Source organism: Furipterus horrens, unplaced genomic scaffold, assembly GCF_987537825.1.
Source record: "Furipterus horrens unplaced genomic scaffold, mFurHor1.1.pri manual_scaffold_2, whole genome shotgun sequence".
Lineage (NCBI taxonomy): Eukaryota > Metazoa > Chordata > Mammalia > Chiroptera > Furipteridae > Furipterus > Furipterus horrens.
This window is the reverse complement of record NW_028327172.1, coordinates 19411634-19433777: the sequence shown is the minus strand read 5'-3', so window position 1 is coordinate 19433777 and position 22144 is coordinate 19411634. Positions and strand designations below refer to the sequence as shown.

The window sequence follows — 22144 nt, the reverse complement described above, 5'->3', positions numbered from 1 at the left end:
CTTATAAAATATTCTGAGATGGCTGCTTCTCTGCTGGGATTGGAGATACCTAGGTGATGCCAAGCTATGAATCTAGGCTGGCTGCTGGTAATGCTGGGCCTGGGGCTCACTGGGCCCACTGTTGCTGGTTTGAGAAGATCTAGGAAGTTGCAAAGCATGAGCCAGGGCCAGCCAGTCATGTGGAAATGCAGCTTGGATGGGCCTGTAAGTTGGGATGGGATGTAGTCTCTGGGGATCTCCAGGGGGGGGGGGCAAACAGAGTTAGCCAGGTAGATGGAGTCTCAGATATGGCACTAGCTTGCTGGCTCAGTGTCTGTGGGTAGAGGGCTCAGAAAAGGGACAATGGCCTCTGATTGCCTTGATACCAGATACCCCAGTTTCTCCCAGTATGCCACTGGTGCCTTTCAAGCTGCTACCACAGTGCTGGAGCTCAGAGGGAATAAGTCTGAATATAGGAGTTTGTGTATAGGTTCTTTCGAGAGGAACTGCTTGGGGTTCCAGAAATTTCTTCCACTGATTCAATCCCTGCTGTTTTTGCAGCCAGAAGTTGTGGGGACTTATCTTCCTGGCACTGGAACCCTGGGCTGGGGATCCTGATGTGGGGCTAGGTCTCCTCATTCCTGAGATATCTCTCCCAAATTTTTATCCCCCACTGTGAGTGTGGGACCAGCCTGTTCCACGTCTGCACCCCTCCTACCAGTTTGGATGGATGTGCTTTAATTCTGTAGTTGTCAGACTTCCATTCAAGTCAATTTCTGATGGTTCTGAGTGATGGTTGTTCTATATCTTAGTTGTAATTTTGATGTGGTTGTGCAAGGAGGCGAGCCATGTCTGCTTATGCCACCATCTTGACTGGAAGTCCTATAGCATTTTTGTTAATAGTGTAAGAGCGGAGGTAGGGGCAACTTAAATGTACACCCATAGGGGTTAGTTGTTCACAATTCCCTCTCTCAATAGATAAGTCGGCGGCGGCGGCAGCCGCCCGTCTCGAGAGACGATGGTGTAGCTTCTTAAGAGTCTATCTGCACCGCCGAGAATGGCTGTGCAGTCTGACTCGGGAGTGACACGGTATCTGTCTCCTCCCGTGTTGAATCGACATCTTGCGATGACGCTGGAGTGTCCTCTCCAGTGAAGCTGAAGCTACAGAGCCTGGGCAGGGTGATATGGAGGGTCTGCTGTTGCCCATGCAGCAGACCCCCCCTCTCTTCGCAGCTGAAGGGTCCAAGGGAAAGACGGAGTCAATACAGCTTGGCTTCAGGTGCGCCGCAGGAGTTGCCGGTGTTGACTACAACGTCAAACCGCCTTAGGGACTCCGGCTCCGGATTTTCTGTCGGGGTTTACTCCCTTAGCCTTTCCCTTGAAGAGGTATGCCGCAAGGCAGCGGAGGTTTTTTGGAGTCAGAGTTTTCCTTCTCTGATGTCAATAGATAAGTATATTGTGATATAGCTATATAATGGGACACTACACAGCTAATCTTTAACAAAGGTGTGGATGGGTGAGGAAAGATGTCTATTGTAGAAATATCCCCATGCCATGAAGAAAGGTGAATGTGTATCTGTGCATAGATAATCATTTTGAAGGATCTACACTGAGGATCAGTGAACTAAGGCCAGTGGTCCATATCCAATCTGTCTCCTGCTTTTGGGACACAAAAATACTTTTTCATTGATGTATTGATTGTAACCGCTTTTGAACTACAGAGGCAGAGTTGAGTAGTTGTGACTGAAATTGCACATCCCACAAAGCATATAATATTTACAATCTGGCCCTTAACAGATAAAGTTTGCCAACAGCTTGTCTACATCGATCCATTAACTGTTATTCTCAAGTGGAATTCTAGTTAGTTTATGGGAGGGATTTTGTCTTTCTTGAACATTGCTAATTACTTTAATTTGAATAATTAACATGGGCTTTTATAATCAGAAATAAATTTCTGTTTATGCAAGACTCACACTACCTGATTTTGAGACTTACTATAAAGCCGTAGTTATCAACACTCTTGTTGGCATAATAATTGGCATTTAGCTCAATCAGACAGAATAATGAATCTAGAAACTAGAAATAGACCCAGACTTGTCTGGTCAATTGATTTTCAACAAAGGTGCCAAGGTAATTCAATAAGAAAGCATAGGCTTTTTAACAAATGGTGCTGGAACAGTTGGATATCCAAAGGGAGGGGAAAAGAACATTGAACTTCAACTTGTCCCATAAACAAAAATTAACTTGCAGTGGATCATAGATGTAAATGTAGGAACTAAAGCTATAAAACTTCTTCTAGGCAACGATTTCTTGGATGGAATACAAAAAGCACAGAAAGTAAGAGTAATAATTAATACAATGTACTTCATAAAAATTTTTTTAAAACACTTATCTTCAAAAAGACACTGTAAAGTAGATGAAATGACAAGCCACAGACTGGGAGAGAAGAATTTGCAAATGACATTTCTGGAAAAGGACTTGTATCCCAGAACATACTCGTATAAAGGCCTCTTACTACTCAATAATAAGTAGTCAGACAAACCCATTTAAAAATGGGCAAGAGGTTTAAGTAGACAGTTCACCAAAGATCTATATGGATGGCAAGGCAGCACATGAACAGATGCTCAACATCACTGGCCGTTGGAGAGTGCAACTTCAAGCCTCAGTGATCCCACTGCACACCTAGCTGAATGGCTGAAATTTAAAATACTAACTGTGTTAAGGACGGGTGAGGCTGCAGCGCAGCTGGCAGGGGCAGGGGAGGCCAAATACTGCATTCACTTCAGAGATCACTGTGACAATTTCTTATCAAGTTAAACATACACTTTTCATATGACTCAGCTCCCTACCCCTAAATATATATCAAGAAATGTGAAAAACATATGTCAGCACCAAGACCTGCTTTCCAGAAACTGGCAGCTCCCCTTTTACCTCCCTCAGCTGGTGAATGGATAGACAGATTGTGGTATGTGGTGCATGCATCCATTCGATGGAATTCTATGCAGCAATCTAAAGGAACGAAATAGGAGTCCTCACAGAAATGTGGGTGAATGTCAGAAGCATTTTGCCAAGTGAAGGGAGCCAGACACAATTGGCTACGTGCGATATGATTCCACATACATGACTCAGTAGTTTCCCATGACTGCCAAGGAGCACAGGAACATTTGGGGGCCGGGGGGTAGGGGAGTGGGGGAAGGTTCCATATTGTGTTTGTGGTGGTGGTTATGCACCATCATGGGCATTTTCGATAGATAATAATGGACAAATAGGCTGTACAAAGTAGAAGAGGAAATAGAAGTGAGTCCCTCTCTTACCTCTGTTGCTGTCCCTGGAAGCTGCCAGTGATACCAGTTCTGTGTGCTCCTCTAGAAATATTCTGTGCATTCTCCACTGGACTTCACTTTTTTTTTCACTTACCACAGTATCTTTCAGGTTATGACATCAGCGTATGTAGAGTTGCCCTAATTTTTTAAATAGGTGTGGTATTGTATGAATACACCATAATTTATATAGCTGTGCTGCAGTTAATAGATGTTTAGATCCTTTCTGGTATATATGCTCTTGTGAACAATGCTTCAGCAAATACGTGAATTAAGTTATTTCTCGCCCCTGCCAGGTAGTTCAATGGTTAGAGCATCATCTCCATGCATCATCTCCATTGTGGCTTCGATGCACCAAGATTGTGGCTTTGATCCACCAGCCAGGGCACATAAAAGAGTCCACCAGTGAATGTGTAGATGGGTGGAGAAACAAGCTCATGTCTGTCTGTCTGTCTATCTGTCTCTGTGTCTCTTTCTCAGACAGGTTTCTCATAGTGCAATGGCTAAATTGAAGGAAATCTACATTTTTTGATATGCATTTTAACCCTGTCCCCACCCTGACTTGTACCATTTACGGCCCCCACTGACCATGCACTAATAATCGTGCTGTTTTTCCAAGGCCTGGCCAGCACAATGCAAAGTCCGTCTTTGCCTTTGCCAATCTGGTAAACTAACAAACAACAAAAAAAGAAATCTTGTAGGAAATCCCTTTTGCATCTGCAGGAGGGAGTTTTTGAGAGGAACACCCAAGTTCCATGTGTCAGCTGCTTTCGTCCCTCCGTCAGTCCAGACAGTGCTTCTGTGTGAATGAGACAAAGGCACCCTTCTTTGAGACACGTGACTGCCACCTGCTAGGAAACTGCTGTGTTGTAACTACACAATCTGTGATGGCTCCGAGGGGAAGAGCGTCCTGGAGTTGTGCACAGCCCATCCCGCTCCCAACGGCAGCAGGAGCCAGCACGGTGGTCCCTGGGTAGTAACCAGATTGCCAGGAATCCACACTGTCGGAGCAGGAGGGCATCAGCTAGAGGGACAGCCAGAATAAATGGAAACTTCATTATCCACGGATTATGCCCTTGAAACCCGGGTCTAAGGCAACTCTGATATTAGTAATTTGGCCAGCAGGTTTATTAAGCTCTTAAGAAGAGCAAGTCTAGTTCATGAATTAATGCAAGATGACATTTTACACACAGAGCAAAAACGAGACCAGGCACCACTGAGTTGCGTAACATAATCTCTCAAGCAAATGTGACTGCTGCTTCTCTCCTGCCAGAGTGGGCCAATCTGGAGAGGGCCTGCTTTGGGAGACATTAATGAGACTGTTAAGTCCCACAGGCATTTGACATTCCATTCTTTTGAAAGAGCTCTCTCTTGTGTTCTTAAAACCTCGAGTGGTTACCCAGAAGGCAGTGTCTTAAAACTGGACCCATTGGTTTTCCATGTGAAAATCCTCTTTTAAGAAACATCTCACTGGAAAGGAAATTACTCAATCCTTATCCTGTCCCCTACTTTACTGCCTCCCCCCCATTCCCCCCCCCCCCCCAGCAGACTCTTCCAGTCTCTGCCTCTGATCCAGAGAACTTGATGAGGATAATGGAAAGAATGTGAACACTAAGAATTAGCATTAACTAGTTTGGGATGATGAAAAGTTCTGGAGGAGGGGATGGTGGTGGTTTGCACCATAGTGTGAATGTACCTAATGCCACTGAACTGTACACTTAAAAACTTAAAATGATAAAGTTTATAACACACACATGCGCGCGCACATACACACACACCCCACTCCCCCACCCCCTACCTTTGCCAGGCTCTTTACTCAGAACTCTCTGAATACAGTTTTTACCCTCTCTGTATCCCAAGGACAAGGCCACTGTTACTTACACAGGACCACCACCGTTTTAAAGATGAGGTTCCTGAGGCTTATAAAAGTTCAGTAACTTCCCTGAGCAACAGCCAGAAGTGATGGTGCCAGGATTCAACCCCTCAGCTCTGCTGCAGACAACAAAATAAAAAGGATATTTTAAGTCCGAATTCTGAAACATATACATAAACCCCCACCTTGTTTTTTAATGATCTAATCTGAGAACAGACAGAACTCCAACAGAACCCCTGAATGGCAGCTAATTGTCTCCAGAAAATTTCACCGCGCACGGCTGCCTCCCTCCCCTAACTGTCTGGAGCATTCTTCTGCCTTTTTTCTGGGGGAGTTACTTGCCTCTTTCTATACACTTACTTGATCTTCAAAACAATGACCCACCCAACGTTGTAGCTTTCACACATGTTTGAGCATAGCTGGGAAGAAAATTAACACAAAACCTGGAGTTTGAGGGGTAAGATCTGTCTCAAATGAGGATTATTTGGGAGAATCGGGAAATATTGATACCAGGGAGGAAGATGGTGTGTTTTGCAGCATGCATGTTTGTTTGTTTTTTCTAAGGAGAAATATCTGGGTTCTAATGCTAACTCCTCTACTTTCTTTTTTTTTAATAATTTATTTGTTTATTTATTTATTTTATTTTTAGAGAAAGGAGAAAGAGAGGGAGAGAAACATCACTGTGTGGTTGCCTCTCACTCATGCCCCCAACTGGGGACCTGACGTGCAACCTAGTCATGTGCCCTGACTGGGAATCGAACCAGCAACACTTGGCTCGCAGGCCAACGCTCAATCCACTGAGCCACAGCGGCCAGGGTCTGACTCCTCTACTTTTTATGTGACATTAGACAAGTTATTTCACCTCTCTGAGTCTATTTGCTCCTCTGAAAAATAGGCATAATAAAGCTATAAAATCACCTACCTTAACAGGTATGTGAATACACAGATTTTTTTTTTCATTAAATTATGTACTTCAAGTGCCTACCATGTGCCAGGCACCCAGTGGGGGTACAGTGATGAACAGAACAAGCACCATCAAGTGATGAGGAGTGTAGTAAAGCCTAGCCCAGCACCAGGACACCAGCCCAGGAAGCAGGGGTCACTGCTGCTGCTGCTGCTACTTTACATCTGCATGTTGGCCCCTGCAGGCCCATTAACACCCCCTCACTGCTTCCCAGGTGGAAAAAGCGCAGGGTGAGGTCAGCAGATTTGCTCACTTGCACTACATTTAGATTATTCTTCCAGCTGGGCCACAGCCATGGTAGTTGTGCTTCTTCATATTTTCTTTTATTGAATTTCGTTTCCATTGCCATTTAGTCCTCTTATACCCACTCCCACTCCTGAAGCCAAGCTGTATTGACTCCGTCTTTCCCTTGGACCCTTCAGCTGCGAAGAGAGGGGGGGTCTGCTGCATGGGCAACAGCAGACCCTCCATATCACCCTGCCCAGGCTCTGTAGCTTCAGCTTCACTGGAGAGGACACTCCAGCGTCATCGCAAGATGTCGATTTAACACAGGAGGAGACAGATACCGTGTCACTCCTGAGTCGGACTGCACAGCCATTCTCGGCGGTGCAGATAGACTCTTAAGAAGCTACACCATCGTCTCTCGAGACGGACGGCTGCCGACGACGGACCCACTCCCAGCAGTCACCACACTGTTGTCCACGTCCATGGGTTCTTCCTTTTTGCTCAACCCTCCACCCCTACCCGTTTAACTTTCACCCTGCTTTCTGTCCTCAAGTCTGCCTCTGTTTTCCTTGTTAGTTCAGTTTATTCACTAGATTCCACAAAGGAGTGAAATCATATGGTATTTGTCTTTCTCTGACAAGCTTCTTTCACTTAGCGGAATGTTCTCCAGGTCCATCCACACTGTCACAAAGGATAAAACTTTCTTCTTTTTTCACAGCTGAGTAGTATCCCATTGTGTAAGTGTCACACAGTTGTTTTATCCACTCATCTGTTGATGGACACTTGGACTGTTTCCATGTCTTGGTGATTGTAAATAACACTGTAATGAACACAGGGGTGCTTATGTTCCTTCAAATTTGTGTTTAGGGTTCCTTCAGACATATTCACAGAAATGGGATCACTGGGTCAAAAGGCAGCTCCATATTTAATTATTTTTAGGTATCTCCATACAGCTTTCCACAGTCACTGCACCAGCCTGCATTCCCACCAACAGTGCACTAAGGTTCCCCTTTCTCCACATCCTCACCAACACTTGTTGTTTGTTGATTTATTGATGATGGCCACTCTGACAGGTGTGAGGTGGTATCTCATTGTGGTTATAATTTGCATCTCTCTGATGATTAGTGATGTTGTTTGTTTGTTTTTGGTGTTGAGTTTTGTAAGTTCTTTATATATTTTGGATATTAACCCCTTATCAGATGTATCAGCGAGTACATTCTCCCTTTCTGTTGGTTCTTTTCATTTTGTTGATACTTACCTTTGCTGTATAAAAACTTCTAAGTTTGATGTAGTCCCATTTGTTTTTTGTTTTTGTTTTTTTCTTTTGTTTCCCTTGCCTTGGGAGATATGTGCAATAAAATATTGCTATGATCAATGTCCAGGATTTTGCTGCCTATGTTTTTTTTCTACAATTTTTATAGCTTCAAACCTAACATTTAAGTCTTTAATCCATTTTGAATTTATTCTTGTGTGTGGTGTAAGAAGGTGGTCTAGTTTTATTTTTCTGTACATATCTGTCCAATTTTCCCAATACCATTTATCAAATAAACTATCTTTAGCCCATTGTATGTGATTGCTTCCTCTGTCAAATATTAATTGACTATAAAGGTATGGGTTTATTTCTGGGCTCTCTTGTGGTCCATTGAGCTACATGTCTGTTTTTATGCCAGTACCATGCTGTTTTGATTACTATAGCCTTACAGTATAGTTTGATATTAGGTAGTGTGATTCTTCCGATTTTGTTCATTTTTCTCAAGATCATTGTTGCTATGTGGGGCCTTTTGGTGATTCTTCATTTATTTCATGCTCACAGCAATCCAGTGAGGTGGGGACTATTACCATCCCCATTGTACGGTTGGGAAAGAATTACACAGAGAGGTTGACCACTTTCCAAAGGACACACAGCCAGTAAGCTGAGTGGCTGGGATTTGAACCTAGTCTGGCTCCAGAGTCCATGATGTTAGCCCGTGTTATGCAGGCTCTCTATCTTGAAAGCCTGATGTGGGGCCTGGCATAAAATAAGCACTCTACACACATAAGCACTTAGACACACGGACCAGTGTTTCTTGTGTATTTTATATTAAAATTCTGAGGAAAAACTGATTTCTGCCATAGGAACTATCCCTCCTATCCCCTGGATATTCTAGTTCCTTGGGCTGACTTCTTTAAACAATTTTATTGAGGTATAGTTTACATAACATAAAATTTCCCCATTTTAATTGTGTGATCGGATATGTTGTAGTAAATTTACTAATTTGTATAACCATCACCATATCCAACATTTCCCTCACCCCAACATGATCCCTGGTACCCATTACCAGTTAATCCCCGATCCCAGCATCCCTCCCCAGGCAACCATCAATCTACTTTCTGTCTACAAATTTGCCTTTTCTAGACATTTCATATATGTGGAATTATACAGTATGGTCTTGTGTGACTTATTTTGCTTAGTATAATGTTCTTGAGGTTCATCCATGCTGAGGCATGTATCAGTTCTTCGTACCTTTTTGTGGCTGAGTAATATTCCGTTGTATAGACATAACACATTTTGTTTATCCTTTCACCAGTCAATAGCCAATTGGGTGGCTTCTGCTTTCTGGCTGCTGTGAATCGTGCTGCTGCAAACATTTGCACGCACGTCCTGGGACTGACTGAAATAGAAGGGGCGAGCTAAATGACAACCGTCTCCTTTTCTCTCCCCTTGGGGGTTTCTCAGAACCTGGCAGCGGACAGGTGTTCGTGACTTCGGAGAACCAGCTCGTGTACTACCCCAGCATCACCTACGCCATCATCGGCAGCTCCGTCATCTTCGTGCTGGTGGTGGCCCTGCTGGCGTTGGTCCTGCACCACCAACGGAAGCGGAACAACCTCATGACGCTGCCGGTGCACCGGCTGCAGCACCCTGTGCTGCTGTCGCGCCTGGTGGTCCTAGACCACCCCCACCACTGCAACGTCACCTACAACGTCAACAATGGCATCCAGTACGTGGCCAGCCAGGCTGAGCAGAATGCGTCCGAAGTAGGCTCCCCGCCCTCCTACTCAGAGGCCTTGCTGGACCAAAGGTACATGCTGGGTAGAAGAGATGGGGGGAGGGAGCTCGTCTGCGGTGGGGAGCAGAATGCATGCACCTCTGGGTTCCTGGGTCTTGCTAAGAGCCTGCTTTCAGGTGCTGTAGGTACAGCAGCGCCTGACATTGACCGAGTCCTTATGGAACAGTTCACTTGCATCATCTCATTTAATCCTCTCAGTGACTCGCTGAGGATGGCTCTCATTCTGCCTCAAGTTTACAAATGAGGAAACTGAGGCTCTTGGATTTTAGTTACTTGTTAAGGACATACAGTTAGCATCCTGGCCAGCTTGGACCCCTGCTCCTCCCTGTCATTGCCACACTGAAGCATGTTCAGACCACTGGCATTCACACTCTGAGGCCTCTCCTGCTACTGCAGAACAGTGCTTCCTACATATCGGAGGTTTGGTTAATATTTGTGGAATGAATGAATTGAATGGGTGAGTGAGCAAGTGAATGAATGAGTGAGCCAATTAATCAGTTCCTCAACTTTGCTTGGCTTCATCTATAAAATAAAGGGGGTGGAACGGAGCACTCTCAAGCTTTGTTAAGCAGTAGAACCCTCCTTACAATTGGAGTCAATGCATGAAGTCAAAAAGCAGAGTTCTGTAGTTGAAGTGAGTAATGACCCTGAATCCTGCCTGCTCAGCCCTCCTCTCTCCTTTGGTGACCCCCACGGCTTCCCAGAGAACCTGGACCAGAGCTGTCTGAGTCCCCTTTGGTGCTGAGGTTGCCATGCCCTCCCTGCAGGGCTCTGCTCAGTGTCCCTCTTCCTCTGAGCTTGGGACTCACTGTGTGTGAGTACATGTTTCGGGGGTGACTGGGTTCCTCCTGGACCCTCTTCACCGGCAGCTCTGGTGTTATCACTTTCCCTCCTCACCAAAGGTAGCTTCAGGGAGCAGCGCGTAAGGCTCGCTTTGCAAATGAGCATAAACGCACAGGACCTCAGTCCCCACTCATAACCTCTGCGTTTCGGTGTGGAGTAAGGTTGAGATCACTGAAACCAAGACAACACCTGGGTCCACATCCCAGCCCTGCTGCCCTCACATTATTGCTGAACCTATGCAAGTCATGTGATGCCCCCTGCCTCAGTTTCCTCCCCAGTACAAGGGCATAAAGTGGCACCTACCTCTTCATTCTTGTGATCCTTACACAAAGGAATGAATGTGAGGTACGTGGCATGGGCCTGACAGTGAGCTTTCAGTAAATGAGCCAACAAATGAAGTGTCTTTTCTGTTACTTCTCTGCAAGCAAGGTGTCATTATTATCCCCTTCTATAGATAAGGACACAGAGGTGTTGAGAGGATGTCCTCTCCCTAACCCGAGTCCACACAGGCAGGCAGAGTTGGCTTTCAGTAAGAAATTCAGAGGTTCCATCAAATACCAGGCCAGCAGCTTGGCCACAGGGACCCCAACTGATGGAGCAAATCCACGCCACCAGGTCACCCAGGACGAGTCAAGAGTATACTTGGCGTCCTCACTCTGGCTCCACTCAGACAATGTCGTTCGGGCACTGCCCAGTTGGCACGAGCCGGCCGGAGCGTCCTGGCCTGCTCCCGGTCGCTGTCTTGCTGCACACCACCGTGGGCTGCCTCTGTACTTCCTCACGGTAGCATCCGCTCGGGAACGAGAAGCTGGCACTGCCTGCCTTGCCCTGGCTGCTCGTAATGCGTTCTCTTTCTTCTCCTCTCCCCTGCCTCTCCCACCCCATCCTGCCGTCTCCTTGCAGACCTGCGTGGTACGACCTTCCTCCGCCGCCCTACTCTTCCGACACTGAGTCCCTGAACCAAGCCGACCTGCCCCCTTACCGCTCCCGCTCCGGGAGCGCCGACAGCACCAGCTCCCAAGCAGCCAGCAGCCTTCTGAGCATGGAAGACACTGGCCAGAGCTTAGGGCAGCCTGGCCCTCAGGAGGGCACCACCGAGCCCAGGGACTCCGCGCCCAGCCAGGGCACCGAAGAAGTATAAAATCCAGTTATTCCGAAGTCCAAATGGGTTAATCTGCTCTGACTTGTTACCATCCTAACAACCTGCACTCATGGGAAGCTCTTTGGGGTGCCTCAAGGAGTGATTTGGGGTATCAGCTTTCTCTCCATCCCCCTCTTCCCCCAGATTTCAGGGATATTCCTTGGAGGGTGACCCGGTGTTTTCCTGGCCTCTCAGTTGACATGTATATTGTGCATCTTTTCTGGGAGGTCACCCTTCCGCTGGGGCCCAGGATCACAGCTTCACTGTTCACGTTATTCTGTTACCGTTGCAATCTGGCTGAGTAGGTGGCAGCATAAAAACAGGGTGTAAAGAGCCCCAGAGAAGCAGTGTTTCTCTGCCATGTTCGGTGTTCAGAAGGACAGAAGACACTGGGCCACGTTCTCTGTGAGCTGCCGTCTGATAGCTGCTGTGTTTGGGCGTTTGGGTTCGAAGCCAGATGAGCATGGAAACCTTGCCTTGCATTACCCTGTGCATTACTCCCAGGTCAGCGGAGGCAGTGGCCAGAGAAAACCTCTGACATGAGCAGCGCCCTTCAGTTACCAGCCATGTTGTTTTGGTTTTGTGAATGACCCTGAAACTGTCTGCTCTGGATAGATTCTGGCTTTAAAATTCTGCCCTAGAATCCTTGTTTTGAGAGCTTTTGCGGGCAGTGTATCATCAGCCTCATCCCGGAATAGGCAGGAAGCCCCCACCAGGCATTTACCCAAGTTCTCAGCTCTTGAAATGGAAGCTGCCAGGACCCTAGCCCTGCTTTTGTCCCTTCCCAGTTTCTGGACTGTCAGCCTTCCAGTCATGGCCTGCCATTACCCAAGGGATGAGCACCCCGCTGGAGTTAGCCTGGTATCTGATCTGGCCCTTGGTCCCTAGAAACTACACCCCACGTGCCTGGCCTGTTCGTGAAGCTTCAGCACTAACCTTCTAAGTTCTATTAACACTCAGAAATCATTTCACCTGTGTATTTGGACTTGACACTGATTGCTAACACATGAGAACCGTTTCTATACCTCCCACCAGCTGCCAGCTCCCTGATGTAGGGTTAGGGTTAGGGTTAGGGTTAGAGTTGGGTTAAGCCTCTTCGAACATCCCATAGTTTCTCCCCTGAGAGACATAGACAGTGGACAATTTGGAGTCAAGATTTGCCATTTGGACTTTTTATTTTATATCTTTTAGAAATGCATTTGAAACAGTGTGTTTGTTTTTTCCCTTCTAGTTAAGGGACTATTTATATGTGTATAGGACAGCTGTCTTTGTTGTTTTTTCTCTAGTGAGGTCCAAAGAAAGATGTAAAGGAGGTCATGCCTTTGTCCCAGTGACCCCTGATAGCAAGTCACCCCAGACCGACCTGTGTGCCAGGTGTTCGTGCATTGTTGCACTTGGAGCTGTTATTTATCTCGTTCTCAAAGGATGCTGAGTGAGGGGTGCCTCTCGCGCTCGGTCCTCGTCTCTGTTTCTACTAGTTCTCCTCTTCTCTGTGCCCCGCCAGCCATAGGGCCCACCCCCTGGGGACATAATGACTAGAAACCTAGGCGTTCTTTGGCAGGAAACTGACAGGGGACGAAACTGGAACCAGGAGGGCCGCCCTGGGCAGCTGTCACCCCTTCCGGGCTTCTTTCCACGGCCCAGGAAACCTGAGGTAACCTCTTAGTTGCTAATTCATGGAGCCTGCAGGGGAGGGGGATGAAGTGGCGTTCAGTGATCCTACTCTGTGGACTCCTTTTCTTAACCAGGTCCGGAGGGCGTTACAAGGAAAGCTAACCACTTGGTGATTTTTTTTTTTTAAAGGAAAGGAAAGGAACCTAGTTGCTTGCCTCCTTCATTTTTAAAATAACACTTTAGTTATTTTCTGAGTAACCCAATGAAGAAAGAACTTTTGATGGCAGCCAGAGTGTGTTAGGAACTCTGGCTGAACGTTTCATCTCCTGTGAGTCAGAATGGCTTTATTTCTCCCTCTGATGGGCCCCTGCTTCTGTCTGGTGCTCTGGAAGTTGTTCAGAGGAAAGGATTCTAGTTAATAGTGCAGTGAATTAATCTCACGTACATTTCTGCTTCCAGCCGTTTTGGAGAAACAAATGGTGTCAGTAGATAAGGGCAGCCTATTTAATGTTGTTTTTTAAAACAAACACAGGGACATTTTTATTATAGAGTTGACTTTTTTAATGAATGTTTCTAAAAATATGTTAATAGGACACCCAAGCTATGGGGGGTTGGGGATTTTTTTTTCCCCCTCTCTACTCAAGATAGCAAAATAAGTGGCCAGCGATGTATTTTAACTCATTCCTGTCTGGACACTTGTTTATACATTGCCTAAATCTCTGCCAACAGGAAAACCATCTCAGCTCTATTTTCTCAAATGAGATCAATGAGTCCTTTTTATTTTATCATTAAAACACTTCCACTGTGACAGATAATTTATCATCTGACTCAATTTCCTCTAATTTGAAATTGACACACTTAAAAAGTGCAACTAAGTGGTTATTGGTGTGTGGTGTTCAAAGTTGATAATGTAAACTGGAAAGATTGTGTGCAGTTTTGGGGGGGTTAGGTTTTTTTTTTTTTTTTAATTTTATACTTTCAAATAAACTTGCAGTTTCATTCTTTCTATTGGTGTGACTGGTTCTTAACCCCCACCCCTTCTCCTCCATGGTGACATAAAAAATGAACAGTCACTTCTGTCACGGCTTCTGCAATGAATATATGCCATTGTAAAGGGAGAAAAAGAAAGAGTATATTGACCTGACACCAAAACATGAGGGGCATTTGAGGATTCAGCAGCCGGTGCAATAGGAATCCAGAGGTAAAATCATGAATTCCAGTTAGTATCATGGGCCCTGGGAGGGCCCCTCAGGAGACAGGCATTGGCTACGTTCACTGCACTGCTGTCCGGGGCCAGCCGCACACAACGCTAGCACAGGCGTGCTAATAATTGGGTTCGAACCACAAATGGTGCAGGTTGGCCCCATCAGGGACGAGAACATCTCTGCTCTTTTAAATCTCACTTTAGACCTGCTTCTCAACTGATGCCACAAGGACAGGAAACCAGGATGCCCCGGAGGTCACTACTGCCACCACCTACGAACAGGACAAGTAACCTTGGTCTTGGTCTTGGCCAAAGTTGAAATCCACAAGCGAATGTAAACACAGGGCCTGCAGAACCTAGGTTTTGACCATGTGTTGGTGCCCAGGTATCTCAGAAAGATGAGGCTATCAGACAGTGGTATCCCAGTGTGTGCCAGGTCATGTTCTCCCCCGCATAGTCGAGGGTAGACCTTCCCAAGCAGTATGCCCCAAAGGTTTGTCAAGACATTAATTCCTTCATCTCCTGTGGTATCATTTTAATAGGTGCCACAATGAAGAAATGATTGAGAAGCACTAATCTAGAGCAGAGATCAGGAAACTTTTTGTGTAAAGGGCAAGGACCGAAAAGTAAATATTTTTGGCTTTGTGGCCAATGGTCTCTGTGGCAACAACAAAAGCAGCTGTAGACATACATGTAATACCTAAGTGAATGGGTGTGGCCGTGTTCCAATAACTATGTACAAAAATAGGTGACTGGTTGGATTTTGTCTCATGGGCTGTTACTTGCCAACCCCCGATCTGAAGGATTGTTCCCATATTGTGTTCATGGGCCCCAAGCTAGGGACATTTTAGAAAAGTATGCCAATGGCCTGGAGCATTAGAACCCTAGAAATGGCACCAACCTTCAAAAAATTGAAAATAGAATAACTTGTAAAGGAGGCAATACGAGGGCCTATGAAATTAATTTTCACTGACCCTATTAGATCTTTTGCAGTGAGTAAGGAAACATAGGCGTAAGGTGAGTAGAGGCTTTCCCAGTAACATCCTAAACAGTTGGGTTGAGTGCAAAGGTCCTGGTAAAAAACAAACAACTACCTCACTAGGGATTCAGTAAGATGATGAATTGACACAGTCTGCCTTTTAGAGAAAAGGTGCGGATGAGTGATCTGAAAGGTATTATCTGTGTTCTCCATTTAGCTTGCCACCGCCAGGCAAGGCAGTAGATCCACAGGGTAAACTGTATAAGAAAGACCTTCAGATGGCCCACAGTAGAGGTTCCATACACAGGAAAGGAAATGATCCAGTGACACCCTCAGGAGAAATGTCTGGAAAGATAAGCAGATCACTCTTTGTATAGTGAATCAAGTTCTTGGGACTATTAATAGAACCTCCAGTTGTAAATGATAGAAATTCAACTTATACAAGCTCAGTTGTGTTAAATTTTAGAAGACATGTTGGCTAATGCATCCAAGCCCAAGGGTACGGGGCTGCTGGTTTGGGACAGGACTGGATCCAGATGTTCAACAACTGTCATTAGGAACCTGTTTCTCTCTCCCCAGCTTCTCAGCCTGTCTTTACTCAGTGTTGACTTGATGGCTTTACATCAGGTGTGTCCCAAAAGATCCAGGCTCACAGTCTCAGAAAAAGAGAAAGCATCTTCATGAGAGTCTATAGAAATTCCCTTAAATGTACTTGGTTGGTCATAGGGCTGCTACTGTGTGTGACAATCAATCTCTTGATTGACAACCCCACCTGAATTACATGGAGCCAGAAAGGGACAAATGGAAAGGGTTGGTAGTAGGCAAAATACCAATGTGTCTACTACAGAACCTCACCAAGAAGTGGGACCCACAACTGGCTGACACAATTTCTTGTGCATACAAGAAAAAAGCATACGAATACAAGCATCAGGTAACATAGCCAGGTCTGAAAGGAGCAGAGGCAATGTTACAGTGAAAATTTCAGGAGACTCAATGGCCTTTCCCTAAACCTAGGAGGCAAGGGCAAGTTCAAGCTGCAGGCATTTTGTGCTTATGTGAGGTGGCCGTCTGGGGTAGGTTACAAGAATATGGATAAAGCCACTTAGGAGGAGTTCTACTCTAAAGAAACCTGAACTATCTTGTAGGCTCCAGAACTGTCCTCAAACCACTGAAAGTGCTGAAATGAGCCATAATCCCCCGTAGGGTCACACCTAGCCTTCAGCAGATTTTTAAGTTACTGGATCAAAGATGTGTTCCCATTTATTACATTTGTCAAGCTACCCAAAGACTTAGACTCAGTTATGCATGTTGTTAACTAGGTTTTTCATGATTAACCCTTTTATTTTTCTCCCTAGAAGCTAGGATACATCAGTACCTAGGTAACCACCCCTTGGAAATTTTGCGATATCTCGTGCCACAGACGGTGAGGGGCTGAATTTCCACCGTATTTGGAGCTCAAAGGCATGGTCGTGGGGGACTGGGATGCAATGTTGGAGAAGCTTGTTTATTTAATATGACCGATGCTTTGATTGAGCTGGGTTTGTGTTTGTGGTCTGAGCAAGGGTGATTCACACTAGGAATCTAGTGATTCACACTAGATAGTATTTGGCTTCACTTGGCTTCCAAGTTCACCCTGGTGCATCATCCCAGTGAGCCGGCAGAGGAAAAGGGATACAAAGGAGCACACATGGGAGATGTTTATGGGCCAGGCTTGGAGGTAGCAGTCACCTCCATTCATATTCCATTGCCCAGAGTCTGGTCAGTTTCATAGCCACACCAACTCTCAAAGGAGGCTGGGAAGGGAGGTTGGCTCTGTGTCTGGGAAGAACCAGGAGTGGGGTTTGGCACTGGTCACCAAATTTCTGTTCTGTTCTGCTCACACATGGAGTACACTCACCTCCTCCTGAAAGTAGAAACCCAACAGTCCCTCCCACGTAATCAGAGTCTGAGTCCAGGAGCTGGTGAGAATTTCTATGTCAGGTCCAAATGTGACTCCTCTGGTAAGAAAATTTCTCAGCCCCACAGCTCTCATCCTCTGTCTGTTGGATTGCCTCCCTTCAGCCTGTTCTCAAAATGCTTGAATAACTTAAAAATTAATTAGGATAAAAGTCAAACTCATGGTCTGCTAGACTTTATACCATCAGCTGCCCATGACCTAGCTCAACTCATCTTCTTCTATTCTCTCTCCTCCTCCACCTACTCTAGCTGCTGTTGCCACCTGGCTGGTTCTTTCTTTTTTTTTTTTTTTTTTTTCTTTTTTTAATAATAGGGAAGAGAGAGAGAAAGAGAGGAAGAGAAACATTAGTGTGTAGTTGCCTCTTGCGTGCCTGCAACTGGGGACCTGGCCCACAACTGAGGCAAGTGCCCTGTCTGGGAATAAGACTGGTGACACTTTGGTTCACAGACTGGCACTCAATCCACTGAGCCATACCAGCCAGGGCCCACCTGGCTGGTTCCTGAACTCACGAGCCACACTCCCAGCTCAGCACCTTGGCTCTGTGTTCCGTCGGCCCAGAACACCCTTTCCTGCAGAACACTCCCGCCTTATGGAACCATCAAGAGCCACATCCACATAGAATCTTGATATCACCATCTTTGGGACCTCAGCAGTGGCCACCTCAAGACTAAGATCTAGTTAGCACCCAGGTGATTTTGGTCTGCCACCCTAGAACAAAGCAGTACATGGGAGCTTGGGAAGTGGCATTGGGGAATATGCTCAGAGTGTGGTATGGAAATTTAATTTAATTTAGATCAACGTTCTTGAGTTAGGAAGTGAGTCAACTTAAGAAATACCTTGATAATGGAAATAAGGCACTGGAATGTGCAGAACAGGACCTATCAGGGGGTTTGTTCTTTCAGTGACTGTACCAAGTGTGACCCTTTTGCAAAGGAACACTGGCCAGACCTTCGCCTTGGAGTGTGTTCCTGGTGTACCGGCCCGTGAGTCAGCTAAAGGCACAGAGACATGCGTGCAGACTTCCCAGGACCACAAACTGTGTTTGCAGACGGTGGCATCCCCAGTTCAGAGATGAGGAACTGACAGCCAGCTCAAACAGGTAAGAGTTACAGAGCTATTCTAGAAAAAGAAGGGGTTGACTTCCTTGTATGTGAAAAGTAAATTACTTAACCCATCCCTGGAGGTGGAATCCCTTGTCAGGATATAATTGAATATGAGTGTCTTCACCTCACTCGCTGGCTTGGCTGAAATCAAATAAATGGCTCTTTCATGAAAACAATGTTTGTATTTGCACAGCAGATCAGCAGGGATCAGTCAGAACCACCACAAGTGTTACAGGAATGAGGGATTGAATATGGAAATTAGGGCTGACACCGAGGAAGAGCTGATGGAGGCTGGGAAGGATCAGGTGGAGGATCTGAGACAGTTACCAAGGACAGCAGCCTGCTCCTGGGACAGGTGGAGAAACAAGAGCTTGCAGGGAACGCCAAGAAGTCACTGCCTGGAATCCCAACAGGGTACTGCAGCAGGTGAGCTCCCGCAGGAGACTGCACAGCCACCGTGTGTGTCCTGAACCCAACCCCCTGAGCACAATGACTCTGCTGGCACTTCTGTCTTCAGATCTCACAGGAGCCCCTTTCATTAGCACACTTGCCCCTAGAACCACACAGGGAAGGGGATTCGGGAAGTGTGGTTCCCAGGAGAGTGGAGACAGCAGGCCCCAGCCCTCATGGGGACCATGATTTCGGGCCATGCAGTGGTCTCCGGTACAGACACGCCATCCTCAAGGTAAAAGGATTCTTACTGCTTAGCGAATCGGACTCAACAAGTATTGGACCTTAGCTTCCTCGTATTTAGCGAGAAAAGGAAATTTCACTTTTGACTTTTGATTTTTGTAGGCATGCCCAATAATTGGAATTCGTAGTTTTCAAAAGTACAACGATTCCATTATATGATTTGGCATAATCTCTGATAAACTGGACAATTTATGTCAGGAAATAGAAATACATGACTTCAGAGTTATTGTTATTAATGATTTGTTTTCACCCTGAACAGAACTTTCTACTGTCCACTGTGGGTCCCAGAGAGACTCATAGAGGGACAGTGGTGGGTGATGGGTGAGCAACTTCAGGAAGATGGAAGTAAAATGCTGTCCTCGCCCCTGAGAGAAAGGCCAGTAGGTTCGCCTCAGTTTAGCTACGAAGCCGTGAGTTAGAGGAGAAAAAAAAAAGTGTTGAAAAGTATAAGGTTTCTGGCCTCCTGTCATGGTTTTCTTCTCTCTTGTTTATTGACACCTTCTCATGGGAGCAAATTTACTAGATAAGAGTCAAGTAAAACTATCAATTGGTCCATGTCCACCAGAAACCAGACAGCTCAACCTGGGAACAGAAGTTTCAGAGACTCCAGAAAGGGAAGGAGTCAGCCTTGGAAACGCCATGGAGGTCCACTTTCCTTCCCACCCTCCCCTTCTCTTCCCCTTCTGCTCTCTTTCTTCCTCTGTCCCTCCTCCCCATCTCCCCTGCCTTTTCTCTCACTCTGTTCCTTGGTTCCTGCGTCTGTAAGACTCGCCTCTCTGTGCTCCTTGGAGCAAGCAGGGCGGCTAAGTCTCAGTTCTCCCCCCAGAACATCTGAAGGTGTAGATTTGGGAAGTAGAATGTAATAGGAGACTCTCATTTTGGTTTTAGTTGATAGCTATAATTTTTTTTAATTTTTTCAATTACAGTTTTCATTCAATATTATTTTATATTAGCTTCAGAGCCATAATTTTCGTATCAGCCTTTACTGGGTAGATGTACACTGTGAAAAATTACGGGGCACTTGCATCTGCTGTTAAAACGGATACGAGGCTTTTATCTTTGGTCCTTGCCTCTACACTCAAACCCTGAGTTTGCAAACCACTGGCCCAAGGATAGAATTCAACCCACAAGTTAAATATTTAAATTGGCTTGTAGACACCTCTTTTTTTTTATTCTGAACCTGTTGCCAACCATTGAAATTCAGGATATTTCACATGAAGATCTGGATACATGGTTTCTTGAAAGAGCCAGAGGGTACAGGAACTTGGGGCTCCCTTCCCACGGGCCGAAGTTTGCAGCGCTGGGGAGCAGCTGCCCTGGTCAGACGGAACCAGCTCGTCCCCTCATCGCAGCCGCTCCCCGGGGCTGTCCCCCACCCAGCCTGCTTCACTCCCTGAGTTGCTTGCCTGGTGCCCGTCCGGCCCGTTGGAACCTGGAGGCTGCAAGGCCGAGGAGCTGTGGTCCACACTTCTAACCGTCACCGGCGGTTTCTTTCTGGAAGGAGCAAGAGGACTGACCACTGCCAGCTTAGCCACCGATGAGTCTTGTCACTTTGGGGGTCTCCGTTTCCTTCCTCTAACAGTTCTTACAGTGGACATTTGTTCTGCCCAGCACCTTTTTTATGCTAAAATATACATAACAAATTTTAGCCATTTTAACCATTTTTGGGCATCCAGTTCCGTGGCATTAAGTACATTCACATTGTGTGGCACCCGTCACCACCACCCATGTTCAGAACGTTTTCATCTTCCCAAACTGAAACTCCTATACCCATTAACCTATAATTCCCCACCCCTCTTTTCCCAGCCTCTGGGAAACAGCGTTCTACTCTCTACGCCCATGAATTTGATCCTCTAGGCACCCCACGTAAGTGGATTCATTCCGGACTTGTCTTTTTGTATCTGGCTTATTTCATTTAGCGTAATGTCTCCGAGACTCGTTCATGCGGTAGGACATGTCACAATTCCCTTCCTTTTAAAGGCTGAGTAACATTCCGTGTATGTGTGTATACTGCACTTTGTTTTTCCATTCTTCTAGGGATGGACATTTGGGTTCTTCCCACATTTTGGCTCTAGTGACTAATGCTGCTGTGAGCGTGGGTGTACACTATTTCTTTGGTTCCTTTTCTTATGGGTATATACCCAGAAGTGGACATGACCCAGCGCCTTTTGCTTATCCTTCCAAGGTCTGGGGGATTCCTATGAGTCCTGCCTCCCTGAGAACTCCCTGGGAACGAGGGCCCAGACCATGAAGGAGCCTCAGCTAATAGGACCCTCGAGTGAACACCTGTACTTGAGAGTACTGGGAAGACAGGGCCACCACGCAGAGTTTGTTCTGCGGGTGGCAGAGGGACGCACAGCTCCAGGCTGCGGAAGGGACAGGCATCTTTTCTTTTTTTATTCTAGAAATGATTTTGCTTCTTTTTTTCTTTTCATATTGCAAATGAAGTTCCAGGAAAGGGCATGGAAAGGTTTAATGAGAAAGTCCTGTCATTGTTTCTTCACTAGGGATCCCGCTGCCTTTGCTTTTGTAAAGCCAGTGCTCTAAACGCTGAGCTCTGCAGCCTGTTCTTACTTTTAGATGCTAAGCGAGCCCTGGCTGGTGCGGCTCAGTGGACCGAGTGCCAGCCTGCGAACAAGGTCACCAGTTTGATTCCCGGTCAAGGCACATGCTGGGGTTGCCAGCCGGGTCCCCAGTTAGGGGCGCCCAAGAAGCAACCAATCGCACATTGATGTTTCCCTCCCTCTCTTCCTCCCTCCTTTCCCCTCTCTCTAAAACTAAATAAATAAAACCTTTTAAAAAATGCTAAGCAATCTGGGAGTCTGCATCAAGCAGACCAGTCAGGGCAAAATCTTAAATGCACTGGTACCCAGAGGTTTGAATTCATTTTTTCAAGTCCCCTTTTGGGAAATTTACTTAAGTTGGTAAAGGCAGAGAGAGAGGGAGCGGAGGGATGTATTAGGCAGCCTGATGACCCAAATGGCCAAATGCCGAGCAGTGGTGATGATGATGATGATGATGATATCGATGATGATGACATTTATTGGTCAGTTATTTTATGCCACATACTTTGACTGTCATCTGCATTGTCTCACATAATCCTCTGAATCAGGAGGTGGCAAATTGTGATGCACAGGCCAAATCAGGCCTGCCACCTGTTTTGTAAATAAAGGTTTCTTGGGACACAGCCAAGTTCACT

The 22144-nt window shown here is 46.1% G+C and overlaps 1 protein-coding gene across 2 annotated transcripts in view; it reads left to right on the top strand.

Annotated features, from left to right (window-relative positions):
• LDLRAD3 (low density lipoprotein receptor class A domain containing 3) overlaps positions 1-14937 on the top strand; it is a 208667-nt gene extending 193730 nt beyond the window's left edge. The window contains exons 5-6 of one of the 2 annotated variants that reach the window (XM_090262606.1): positions 9078-9423; positions 14418-14937. In XM_090262606.1, the coding sequence (XP_090118732.1) occupies positions 9078-9423; positions 14418-14532 (461 nt within the window). In that variant the 3' untranslated portion in view covers positions 14533-14937. Of the gene's footprint in view, positions 1-9077; positions 9424-11157; positions 14016-14417 lie in introns of those variants that run through there. The other variant, XM_090262598.1, reaches the window with a different exon arrangement.
• Positions 14938-22144: the final 7207 nt, after the last annotated feature.